This window comes from Pseudocercospora fijiensis, assembly GCF_000340215.1.
Source record: "Pseudocercospora fijiensis CIRAD86 unplaced genomic scaffold MYCFIscaffold_3, whole genome shotgun sequence".
In the NCBI taxonomy this organism is placed as follows: Eukaryota; Fungi; Ascomycota; class Dothideomycetes; order Mycosphaerellales; family Mycosphaerellaceae; genus Pseudocercospora; species Pseudocercospora fijiensis.
Window position 1 is genome coordinate 2,470,586 of NW_006921534.1, and position 13,694 is coordinate 2,484,279.

General features: G+C 41.8%; 1 protein-coding gene across 1 annotated transcript in view; it reads right to left on the bottom strand.

Annotated features, from left to right (window-relative positions):
* Window positions 1–591: 591 nt before the first annotated feature.
* MYCFIDRAFT_135650 (uncharacterized protein) overlaps window positions 592–13,694 on the bottom strand; it is a gene marked incomplete at both ends in the record, with an annotated part of 19,468 nt that continues 6,365 nt past the window's right edge. The window contains 4 exons of the mRNA XM_007926674.1: window positions 592–1,289; window positions 1,345–1,581; window positions 1,643–1,699; window positions 1,760–2,080. Of these exons, the coding sequence (XP_007924865.1) occupies window positions 592–1,289; window positions 1,345–1,581; window positions 1,643–1,699; window positions 1,760–2,080 (1,313 nt within the window). The remainder of the gene's footprint in view (window positions 1,290–1,344; window positions 1,582–1,642; window positions 1,700–1,759; window positions 2,081–13,694) is intronic.

Sequence of the window (13,694 nt, forward strand, 5' to 3'; positions counted from 1 at the left end):
TACGTAGGGCTTAACTATAGCGGATTTTGCGATTTTCGATATATAATAGTATTATAGTTAATAGCATCTACTTACTACTACGATTATCTATACACGCGCACTAAAACCCGATAGAAACGGATTAGACTAGTAATAAAGGGTGTTGTGTGGTCTGTACGGGAGTTTATTTCTATAGTGGCTTGTAGTGGCTAAGTACAGATATACCATACAACACCCTTTGTTACTGGTCTGAGTAGAGATAGGGGCAGATGCCGCGCGAGAATGAGTAGGGTATAGAAGAGTGCCCGGCCTCTGTCGATGGCATAGAACCTGTACGTACGTCCTCGGAACATTGTGCGGGCGCGGTCAGCTTTGGAGGTCTGCAGACCTCGTGAATAACCAATGCCTCACATGATGAGACAAGTACATATGTTTTGTGGGGAGACGCGGAGGAAAGTCCACTTGAGCAGCAGGACTGGAGGTGTCCCACCGATGATGGCGGTACTGTCCACCGACGTTGCTGTAAACAAAGAGCATCACATTGCCGTCGTAGCAGCGACAGTCGCAGCCTTCCTGTCCTCTCCATTTACAGGCTCCACAACTCCACCGCTGTCAATCTCTATCTAAATCTGGATTGTTCAATGCTGCCCTATAAGTCTCCCGAGCAGGTATCATGAATCCAGCAAAGAACTTATTGATCGACTCAACGTAGTCTGCAGCCCCAACATAGCTCACATACTGGTCAGGCCTGATCACTACTGCACAGCCAACTGACTTATCAATTTCGAAAGTCTCATATATTCTTCCATGTCCCTCATGATAAGAATCCTCGTCGACAAATATTTTGGCGTAGTCCCACCCATCAAGCTCGTCGTATGGCCGGAACACAGGGTGGAAGTCGAAGATCGTGGTAGTAGCACGTGGAGCGCAATGTACTGCCAGAATCTCGAATCCCGAATCATACCTCGCATTTGCGGATGTGTATCGTCTCAAGAATGAAGCTTCGTGATCGATAGCTTTTCCAATGGCTTCTGCGCACTGCCGTTCAGATGGTCTGGATATGTCTCCGACGAAGAAGGCGATTCGCCAAAGACCATTACTTGGAAGAAGCTCTTGAAAATGCCATGGCCGAGCATCGGACTGATTGAGGACCTTCACGCTGGGCATACGTTTCCCAACTGGAATTCCTGGGGCCAAGGATTGAGTTGACTGTACTCGAAACTTTGCTGAGGCCGACACCTCAGTGCCGTCTCCTTGGTCAGTTGTTTCGCCAGCTTTTGCAACAATGCTGCTAGCACCATAATCGACAGCTGAGAAGAGAGCATTGATCAGCGTCGGCCAAACTCGAGCCGGAGCGATGCTTACCAATGCCGCTCGCGAACAGGTTTCCTTTTACGAATGCGTCTTTGAACTCTTCCATACTGACGCCTTCAGCGTCCATGACATCCTTTGCGGGGCGTCCGGAAAAGAGTCTCGAGAAACGGTGGTCGAACTCAATGAGATCTTGTGCTATGCGACGTCTTTCGGACTGGTAAGTTTTCAGGATCGCCCGGGAGGAAACACCTTTGACGACACTTGCAACTTTCCAGGCAAGATTGAATGCTGGGCAAGCAAATGTTAGCAATTTGGTATATCGTTGAGCACAGCCCAAAGAGGGCCATACTGTCCTGCATACTAACGTTCATACCCTGCCCAGCTTTGGGACTATGTGTATGAACAGCTGGGAGCATCAATGTCAGTCGCATTCGTGCAAAATCAGGTTCCGACAAAGTAGGCATACCATCGCCTGCGAGGAACACTCGTTCATGAGCAGAGAAGCTTGTGCCGACTCGTTGTCCAATTTGATACGCAGTCCACCAGTCAAGCTTCCTGTACGTGATGTTGTAAGGAGCCATAATCTTCTGGGCAGATGCTAGGATAGTCTCAGGTGAGATTTTCGACCGGTCTGCTTTCGCCGCACCGCCTTCGGCAGCATTCTCGGTTGTAGTCAGCTGAATGTAAAGTCTGACAAGCTTGTTCTCTCGAGGTATGACTATAACGCTTCCACTCGATGCAGAGTGAATTGCACAGCGCATGCGAATGTCTGGAAAGTGTTGTTTGTCTTAGACTCTTCTTACACCTTCTGTAACGTAAAAGATATAGCAAACAAGAGGAGATACTAATAGTAGGCTCCTAGTTAGCATTAGATAGATTATCCAATTCATCAGAGTTTACACTTATAAGTAGTTTCAATAGGTTGAGCCCTATTCCGCATTTTAATCTAATATCCTCCGAACTGCGACTAAGAAGTAAAGTAGCCTCGTTAGCACAGCTCTAAATTCCTTTCCGTTAGCATTACTAACGAGTCCCTATATCTCCTTCTTCTTTCTAGTTTCCGTACGAATCGGTCTACTAGTAAGAGTTAGAATTTCTTATATATTTGTAAAGATTAGGAGCGCCTTTGCCTACGCTTCTATACGCGTACTCTCGGGCGCTTAAAATAACATTATCTACTACCGAGAAGGCAAGCACCTCTCTTATCGACCCTAATAGCGACAAAGTCTTAGTATCCTAATAACAATTTACTACCTAGGATCGTATAACTACGGTTCGCGCGAAAGCTAAGAACTATTATAGCCTTATTAAAGGAACTAAGCCCGCGCTAGTTAAGCCGGAGATTCCGACCTGGCTAGACAGAGCACAAATCGCTAAACAACTCGGCATTACCGGTACTACTCGAAATTGGACTACCGACTATAAAGAGGCAATTTAAGGAGAGTATACCGATTAGAAGGAGGACTATAAAGTAGCTATATTAAGCTATAAGCATAAGAAGGAGCAATACGATAAATACGATAAGCGAAAGCGGGAATGTATCGCCTAGCTCTAAGGCAAAGTCTATCTAGCGATCTACGGGTTAGTCTTAGAAACAGATAGTCTATAGACACTTTACGAGGGCATAGTTAAGTATATTAAAGTCTCCGATTAGAGAGCACTATAGTAAGCTACCGCAGACTTTAATAGAGCTAAAGTATAGCACTACGATAGTATAGTAGACTATATCTACAAATTAGAAATGCTCCGACTCGATCTCCGGTTACTAACTAAGAATAATAATTATATATCCGACAATAAGCTTATAGCTAAGATAATCGAAGGTCTAGGACGAGACTACGAGGATTTCGTTACGGCTTATAAACGATATAGCGATGTAGGCATCTCGACGTCTCTTACCTTACTAAAATCTCAACTTCTAAGCGAAGAAGCGCGCGTACTCTAAAAGAAGAAGAAGGCACTAGTAGAACTAAGGAAGCTAAACAATAGCAATAAGGCATCTACTCCTAGTAGCAACTCTTTAAAAAACACTAACTTAGGCAAGGAACGTAAAAAGTTAGACTATTATAGCAGATAGGGTTTCTACGAAGAAACAGAGTGCTAGGTTAAACACCCTAAACTAAAGCCAAAGCAGGAAGGCGACAAGACTAAATTAGCACTAGCTAGTACCCCTACCGACAAAGGAGGACAATCCGCTTTACTTATAATTAGTAATAATGTTAACTACTATAGTACTATTAGACTAGATAGGTAGATCGGTCTTATAGAAGGAGATAACGATAAGTTCTAGAAACTCCTACGAGAAGCGTAAGACTAGGTAGCAACTACCCCTTAGCGAGTCTAGGCACTAGTAGAGGTGTTTAATAATTACCTCTATATAGATAGTAACCTCGACCTCGACTTCGTAATTTAAATGTAGGACACCCTAGCTATCGCTACAGAAGTGACCGTACTAGACGAATTCGAGTGCTTAGACTCTTTATATAATTCTAAAGAGCTTAACAACAACCTAAGGGTTACTAGCCTTAATGTATTACGCAACACTCGACAGCGTCCGCTTACAGTTAATTATTAGCTAGAAGGCGTACGTTATCCCGACCTAACGGAGAACGTTCTAGAGCTCTAACTAACTCCGATAATTAACTAGGCACTAAGAACTTCGGCTACAGTGTTATACTAACGCCTCGGCTAACTGTCCCTAATACGCGAGAGAGCTATAAATGCTAACCTAACCTCCGATAATAGCAGATAGCTTTAGGAAGAGCTCTAAGCTAGTCTGCCTAAAGAAGAAGGCTATATTGCCGATAACGAGTTAGGAGAAGATTAAGAATTCTTTAGCTTTACTATAGAACTAGAACCTAGTATATGTACCTAGTCGTTCTCTAACCCCGCCGTTACTAACACAACTTTACAGATAGTTAGTAAGACAGGCATTTAGAGGGAGGAGTTTAATAAGGAGATTCTAAGAACGCATATCGGGGGATAGGAGTTTGTACTAGTAGGTAACGAGTCGCCCGCGATAAAAATAGCATTCGCGATAGCTACGCTAGAAGAGGCATTAGTTACAAGGGACACATAGCTGTTAGACAGTAGTGCTACGATATACATTTGCAATAATGTTAAATAGTTTACTAAACTGCAACCACTCTAGTTTCAGATCGGTATAGCCGACAGCGGTGCTAAGCTTTAAGTATAAGGAGGAGGTACTATAGAAATCTATATAATCGATTAAGACGGTGCCCCGTTTAAGCTTAAACTCCTAGGAGTTGCTTTTGCACTATATAGCATATATAACCTCCTATTACAATCTAAGCTAGACAAGTCCGGTATATATAGGAAATAGGGCGGAGGAGAAGTTAAGCTCCTTACCGCCGGAGGCTACTATATTAGTACTACTAAGATAATGAAAAATCTCTATATAATGCAGTTAGTCAATATCCTATAGAGCAAGGAAGAATAGTAGTCGATTCCTCTATTTGCTGCAAAAATAGATATAGACACGCATCCCGTACTTGTCTAGTACCGACGTCTAGGCTACCTAAGCTTCTACCGCATAAGAAAATTGCTTAAATATAGCTAGACCCCGCAGTGGTTCGGGTTGGTTTGGTTTGGTTTGCTAAGCCGAAACTCTAGTTTAGTTTGGGTTGGTTTGCTAAGCAACTATATAAGTAGCTAGTTCGAACTATATAATTTATCGGTTTTTAAGAAGTGTACGAATGTATACGTAGCTTTAAGCAAGCCCTTTATAAGACTTAGCAGTGTGGCCGGCAGCGTAGCCGGCATTTTTAGTCCTTAGTACTTATAGAATTTTCGAATCCTACTTAGGCTACGTAGTTGTATGAAGGTACTTATATAACCTTAAATCCATAGACAATTAGCTAAGGGCACTAACCAATCAAAAGCATATATATACATATACAAGGCATTATAGTTCAGTTCGGAAACTGCACTCCTTAGGTATGAATTTCATCCTTTCGTTTACGGTTTAATTCCCTAACTGCTTAGTAGAATGTCTTTATCTAGATCTAGGCAGAACTTATCGATTTCCCTAGAAGTCCTCCTCCTTAAGAAGTTTATACACTTTCCTACCGAACTATTCGACAACATTAAGTACTAGGATAGCTCCTCCCTCGGTATCGGCATAGTATATAAAAGAGCTATAAGGCAGCTCTATAGAACGTTCTACTAGTTACTCGCTATACTAAGGCCGAATGCTAGTTCGTTCCTTAGAACTCTTAGTTATTTAGGAGATATAAAGGGTAGGGCAGGTAGTGACTTCGTATTGTATAAGGAGGTAGAGGCTGCTATAGAAGAGGCCTTCAACCTATAGAAGATAGTAAAAGATATAGAGGCAGCTGCAGGTCTAGGTACCTAGTTAAATTTTCAGTAGGTAGAGTATAAGGATATTTAGAGGGAGTATTAGGTAGAGTTGCGAAGGCAGGTATATAATATGCTCTAGAAAACAGGGATAGTGCCTATAACTATAACTATTAGGCTCTTTAACCTTCCTTATTTTTCCCTGTTTTCTTTTTATAAAAATCTAAACTAATACAAATCAACCGGAATGTCTATCTTCTTTTAGTTCTTTAAAAAACCTAGCAGCGTAGCTAGTAGCGTAGCCGGTAGCGTAGCCGGTAGCGTAGCCGGCCTTTTTACTCCTTAGTACTAACGGGATTTTGGGAGACTTCTATTCCGTACGGCTAATAAAGCATACTGTACTATATATATATGCTTAGAGAGTATTTAGAGCGCGGTATACAGCGCCGTATAATAGCGGCTTATTTCGTATATAGAAAAGCTTGTAGATAACACTACGAACATCCTTTCTACTAGAACATCTATCCTACCTAGCACCGTCTCGAATGTAGACATTCTAGCCTTTTAGAATCTAATCGAGTGCTTTGAAATCCTTGTCTATAATCGTTATACGCTTCGCGTAGATAGCTATAAGGTTGACCGCTAAAATAGTATTAGTATAGTCCGAAAAGAGGTAGAAGAGAAACATATATTCGAAGATACGAACTAGGTAGGCTTCTATAGCCTCTTAAAGGGCGCCTATCGCGGAGGCTTAGAAGCGAAGGTCCGTTCTATAATCCTAGGCAATTTCGCGAACAAGTCGTTAGAAAAGAGTTTTACGGATTAGGAGCTAAGAACTCTTCTAATACTGCCGAATCTTACGGAGGGCTACGGCTAAAGAAGGATTAGTAAAAAGACAGTAAGAATGCCGGCTACGCTACCGGCTACGCTACCGGCTACGCTACCGGCTATAAATAGGACTTACTTCCTAGGCGCTATCGACGCTTCGTACGATTGCTACTAGTAGTAGAAGCGCTAGTTGTCGTCTTGCGTAGAGCCTTGCCCGCCGTTGTCTTACGCGGAGCCTTGCCCGCCGTTATCTTACGCGGAGCCTTACTCGCGACGCCCTTTCTAGCACCGGAGCTAGCGGCAGCAGTAGCAGCTATCTTACGTTAATATACTATGCTCGTTCTACTATTTCCGATCTTGTTACGACCCGTAGAAGTAGTAGGTCCCTTCTTACGAGGCGTCGTAACTTAGTTAAGTAGACTCGCTATTATAAAAGTCGTCGAATTGAGGAAAAAAGTGCGTTACGAAGGTATACGAAGACGCGCGCGGAGCGAGGGTATTACGGAGGTAGTAGATATAGAGCGTAGAGGTATAGGTATCGATGCGAAGGTTGAATATAGCGGTAGTGTCGCGGTATCGCTAAGCAATAGAGTAAGCTTCGCGCAAGCCTATATTATAGTAACGTTAGAGCAAGGAAAGAAGGCAGGCACGGCTAAAAAAGGTAGGCACGGCTAAAAAAGGCAGGTACGGCAGACTTTGAAATATAGCCGGCATATATAGCCGGTATAGTAATAGGCGAAAGCCTCCTTTTAATGAATAGCCGGCGTAATAATAGTATCCTACTATAGTATAGATATTCTTTAGTAATGCCTTTACTAGCTATAGTAATCTTATAAGTAACCTAGGCCTATTGCTAGTAAATATAAGAAATATTAGGTAGGCTATACTAAACAAGCTAGTCATTTAGCAGGAAAAGGCCTACTACCGTCTCTATATACCGGCTACGAGTGCCGGCTACGAGTGCCGGCTATCGCTCTAAATTCAACTCCGCCCTATCTTAGAGGCTAAGGTACCGAGCGGAAACCCTATAGCTTATATTCACTCGGTTGTCGCGGAGCGCTTATAGGTAAGGTATTAGAAAAGAGTATAAAAAGTACGAGAAGAGTATCCTAGGATATAGGTCGTAAGTGAATAAGAGTAGTACGCCTAGTTATTTATATAGTACGTTACTCTATACGACTAAGAGCCTATATTATCTCGTACTTCGCTTATAAGACCTCGACTCTACTAATATACTATTATTCTCCTACTCGGTCGCTGTCTTAAATCTTCTTCGAGTTGCCGGACTTAGTACGCATCTATAGCTATGCAATAGCGCTACGTATTATAGAGAATCAACTCCGCCGTATCTCGAAGGCTAAGGTACCGAGCGGAAATCCTATAGCTTATATTTACTCGGTTATCGCGGAGCGATTATAGATAAGGTATTAGAAAAGAGTATAAAAAGTACGATAAGAGCATCCTAGGATATAGGTCGTAAGTGAATAAGAGTAGTACGCCTAGTTATTTATATAGTACGTTACTCTATACGACTAAGAGCCTATATTATCTTATACTTCGCTTATAAGACCTCGACTCTACTAGTATACTATCGATCTCCTCCTCGGTCGCTAATACGCTATCTTAATTCTTCTTCGAGTTACCGGACTTAGTACGTATCTATAGCTATACAATAGCGCTACGCATTATAGAGAATTTCTCGTTAAAGTTTCTCTCTCGTAGGCTTGCTATCTACCTCGTAGTATAGAGGATTAAAGTGCTAATACTAAAGAATCTCCTTGTAGTTAGGATGCTAGGGCTCCTTAGGACCTTTATATTTTAGGTTTAAATAGAGACGTATTATAAACGTTCTATCGCCCTTTCGCTTACTACCCGCTAGGTCGCGATATACGAAGAAACTAATCTAAATATAGCTCGTCTCTATAAGAGCCGGGTAAATATAGAGCGCTAGGTTTCTACTTCGTACCTTAGATTTAGGGACGGCGCGGAGATAAAATTAGAAATATGGCCGGCACCTATAGCCGGTAAAAGGATGCGAAAATGGGCCTCCTCCTAGGTTAATCTAACGACTAAATACAATTTCCAACTAATCCGCTATAAACCGACGCCGAATTTTAGCTAGAAGCTGTATATCTTTATTTTGAAGAGTAACCCGCTTCGTATAGATAGTAAGGAGGTTTAAAAGCTTAAGCTCGGTTACGAGAAATGCCTCTATAGCTTCCTAAAGAGTACTAATCGCCTTAGCCGTAAATCGTATACTAGACTGAAAATCTAATGTAATTTCTCGGACGAGTCGCTAGAAGGGAGTCTTAGGGATTAAAAGCTCGGTCCCTCTTTTGTTTTAGAAAAGCCGGATCTAGCGAAGGGTAATAGTACCTAGTTTAAAGCGCCGCTTCTTTATCGTCGAGTCCTGCCTTATTCCCTTTCTTTTAATAGAAAGATAACTTTTCTTCGCGATAGTCTTCGTCCGCCTACTCTTTTTAGCCTTCTCCTATCTACCTATAGCCTTCTTGTTTTTCGGTACTGTTTTCCGAGGAACCCCCTTCCTTCGTATATACTACGGAGAGCCTTACTCTTCCGATATCTCGTTCTCGCTACGGTCTCCCTATACTTAGCTTGCTTTACCCTTACCCTTTAGCCTCTAAAGATATTTATCTACGCGTTTAGGCGACGAGGGTATATCGGTAGGACCTAGAAAATTAATAAGCATATAATCGTAGGGAGACATTAATACTTCTTGCCTTCTAGAACAAATAGTCTTCTATTAAACTGCCTTATTAGGTTATCGTTAGATTCGAATAAAGGATAGTAGCTTAAGGAAGGGGAGGTAGCCGGCTTAGGAAGGCCCGAAGAGCCGAATCCTTAAGGTATATTTGTCTTTAAGAATATAGGGAAAGGGAAGAAGGAGAGGAAGAGCGAACAGAGAATTAGAAATAGTCCGTAGGTAAGCGGGGTCGGTTGCTATAGCAACTAGTCTGTTTAGGTCCTAGGAATTCGAAACATATTTCGGATATATACCGGCTATATACGCCGGCTATATTACCTTATACGTAAACGCTTCGTCTCCTTAAAGCTACTCTAAGCCTATATACGTTTCCGCTTCTCGACCCGGTATCGCCTTCTACCTCCGCCCTCCTCCTCTTCGTTATCGCTAATTAGGGTTTCGCTTAGACTAAATTTCGTATTCTCTTCGCGCTCTTAGGTTTCTTCGATCTTAAGGTTTTCTAATTCCTCGATCAACTCCTTTAGTATAATCTTTAGTAACCTACCTTAGCGATTCTAGTAGAGGAGATAGTATCGGAATACTATAATAGATTCGAAGGTAGTAGGCGAGTATATTCGATTAAAGCGGCCCTAGTAACGAGCGATACTAAAAGACCTCTTATAGCCTATACCTACGCTCGGGATAGCGAGGACGTCCCGAGCGACCGACGCTATCGTTAGAAACTTAGGCTCTAACCGCTACTATATAGCGAGAATATCGTCTCCGAATTCGTCTAGAAGACCGGTAAGATCTAGAGATTATTAGCCCTCTTTCCGAGCCTACGGGTTTGTACTTACTCGCGCGCCGATAGAGATCGAACTCTTCCTTATTTACTTTAGTAGTTGCTTCCTCTTCTACCTCTACTTCCTACCTACGAAATAGGTATAATATCGGAGCCTTCTAAACCTTCTTTTTCTTTGTAGGAGCTATATTTAGACTAGTTTCTTTCCGACGCTCGTAGAACATCTTTTCTAGAATAGTCTAGTAATGCTTCGGCTATACCTCGTCCGCCTTCTATTCCGGCCTCTACTAGTATATATCCTTTTCTACTAGGTTAAGCAAGTACGTAACGCTATAGATATCCCTAAACGAGTTAAAGGTAGCACTATAATATTTATGTAACTTAGTATAGGAGGTGTCTATAGCTTTCGTTATAGCTACTTTCTAGAGAACGCTCTTCTTAGCTAGCTTAGCTACGGTTTCCTCGAGCTCGTTAAAGAGCTAGTTATAGTACGTAAAGACAAGGTAGATCGTCGGTCCTCGGGTTCTTCTAATCGTAGTAGTAACCTTCGCGTAATGCTTACTAATATCGACGAGATACTCTACTTAGCGCTATTCGGCGGCGGTAAGGCCGAGCTACTTAATACCCTCGGAACTCTAATAGATCTCGAGAGCGGTACGTAAAGTACATCCCCTCGTAACTATATAGAAAGTCGAATCGAACCGGGTCTTAACGTCTTAGGTAAAACGGAGTAGGCGCTAAGGAGGCCGCTTTTGCTATCGCTTATTCTATACGATATTCTAGGCATCGGTTTTAGGGCGCTCGATTAGGTTCTTTTAAATAGCCTCGAATCGGTTATATCTCTATAAGCTCGAGTTCGTATATATTGCTAGACGACGAAGCTAGAGAAAAAGAGTTAGAACTATACTAGGTTGCCGGCTATAGGTACCGGCTACGGACAAAAGTTATACCTTATATAAAACGAGAGCGAGGCTCTCTACCTTATCCCGTCTTATTACTATAATAAGTTTCTCGACTTTCGACTTTGCTTTATCCTTATCTAGGATCTTCTATTAGTCGTCGTTTAATAGTGCAATTTTAAGCGTCTTAAAGAGGGCTCGGATCGCGATTTGAACTATATAAGCGAGGTAGGGAAACTTCTATAGGGATATAACTAGCAACGACGTCGGCTCCGATTTAATAGGGCTAGGGCTATTAATAGGCTCCTCTTTATCGTTATTATCGTGCGTATTGTTGTGCGTATCCGGAATCGTAGCGAGCTTAATATTCGGAAGATTAAGCTAGATTGTAGACCTTATAATCTCCTCTACGTACTCGACCCTATCGATACAATTAGTAATTTTAAAGACATATACGAGTGAATTGTATATACAACGCCTTATATAATGTTCGATTATTACTAGCGTTGTCCGTAGTAATCGAGATTAGTTTCGTTGTTACGCTAACCCTATCTATTGCCGTATAGATAAGCTTCGCTATATCCTTACTAGTATAGGAACCTAGAATTTTAGGGAATCCGATTATAAGTTCCTAGAGTTTCTAATCCGAATTGATAAAGTATAGTATAATCGAGAGGAAGGAGGCTCTTATAGTCCGGCTTAACTAGCTATCGATAGTAATAGCTACTCGGCGAGTATTACGGAGGATCTCCCGAATGTCGTCTAACGTAGCCTCTTTGTTCTTTTCGAATATAATACGCTAGGTTGTCGCGCCGAGAAATAGGGGAGGGTAGTTTATAAGATATAGGTATGTCTTCTATATAGACTCCCTTTCGTAGAAGTCTTCCGGAAGACCGTTTATAGCTAGCATTTCGTTTACTAGTTGCTTAAAGTCTTCGGGGGAGAAATCGGTAGCCTTCAATCCTAGAGCTTCCTTAAGCGTAGCCTATAATAATTAGCTAGATCTCTACGGTTGATTTAGGTAGCCGGAATCTATAGCCGGCAGCTGTAGCCGGCAGCTATAGCCGGCATTTTAGAAGATATATCTCTTTCTAGAACGCTGTATCTATATTAACTCTCCTCTCTCCTTAAGATTCCCGACACTATTTAGAATAGAGATAGTTTGTAGGCGATAAGTTCCTATCCCCTAGTTTCGGGTATTTCAAGATTAAACCGTAGAAGTTGTAGACAATTACTAGTTAACCTTTAAGTCGAGAAGTCGTATAACGGTATAATACCCCCTCTATAAAGAACTTCTAGAATGTGTCCGTTCGCTCCTTACTCCCCTATCGTATCGAGTACTTCCGGAGTTTATACTCCTTCGAACGTAAGTATAAAGGGAACTATATCTTATAGACCTATTAATTGAACTGCTCTATATACTCGGGTTTCTAAAGATACGCCTAGCTAGCCTTTTCGAAGATTTCCGGGTTAATACTCGATGTTCTTATATCTCCGAACAACCTTCTACTTAGACTCCGTAAAGGTAAGGACTAGGTAGTAGTACCCTATAATGAATTCCTACTACTAGGATTCGGAGAGGATGAATCTAGCCCTAATCGTCGTCTAGGACTCGATAGGCTCGAAGGTAAGTATACGACCTCCTCTCGACGTTGTCGTAATCTCGCTCGTATACTAGACTGTTTCGACTATCGTCTCGTTATTACCCTTCCTAGTATAGCGCCTAGTATATATATAATGTCGGTCGGTATGTTTTAAGGTTTCGTACGGTAAGGTAAGGACTTAGGAGTAGTAGATGTATACTAGTAGCTATAGAGAAACACCCTTTCTTTTATAGCATCGTATCGTTAGGAATAGCTAGGTAGTAAATAGCTAGCTACCTTTTTTTTTTGTTTCCTAGCTACCTAACTACTAGATTTTTTTTCCTAGCTACCCTAGCTAGCCTAACTACTAGAATTTCTTTCCTAGCTACCCTAACTACTTGAATTTTGCCTTCTATACGGCGGCTCTCTCCTACTAACGGAACCGAGCTACTATACCTAACGAATCTAAGCTCGTTTTTAGTCTTAATCTATCCTCTTTCGGTATAAGACACTCGATAAGCAAATGCTTAGGCCGAGTCTAACTACGAAACCTAAGACTAACTAATAGCTCTATTAACCAATCCTAATCCTCGAACTCCTTCCGCTTCTTAGTAAAGACCTTAAAGAGCGCTCGAGCTTCTTCGGGTACCTACGGAGTAGTCGAGATAAAGCCGTATCGCTAAAATAGGTAATCCTTCGGAGGCTTATATAGAGATTTAGAGAATTCCAACGCTAACCTATCCTACTAGTAGCTTAGATTCCGGATATAAGCCCTCTCTGCCTTAGTAAAGATTTTATGTAGTAGTAGCACTCTGCCTTCGAGAAACGCTTTCTGTTTAACTGTTAGTATCTGCCGGCTACGAACGCCGGCTATATATACCGAGTATAGAATAATTACCTATACCCCTTCCTCCTATAGTAACACTTCTGCCGTCCCTAGATACCTAGCCCCGATCGTATTAATCGCAAGCTACTTTACCTTTATAGACGTAAAGGCTTCGCTCTAATACTAATAAAGAAACTTCTACTCTATATCGAGGATATAAAGACGACTAGTCTCGATTCTAATCCTTGCTAGCTTTTCGTAGTAGCTTTAACTATAATTTTCTAGATTGATAGGACTTATACCTTAGCCCTTTACTAGTATCTCGTCTCTTTAACTGTACTCGATCTACTCCTAGCGCTTATCGTCTATAGCGTTAGGCCCTAAGACTATACCTATTACTAGATCGACGTATAGTATCTCCTCGCTTTTTTCAGTTCCTTTA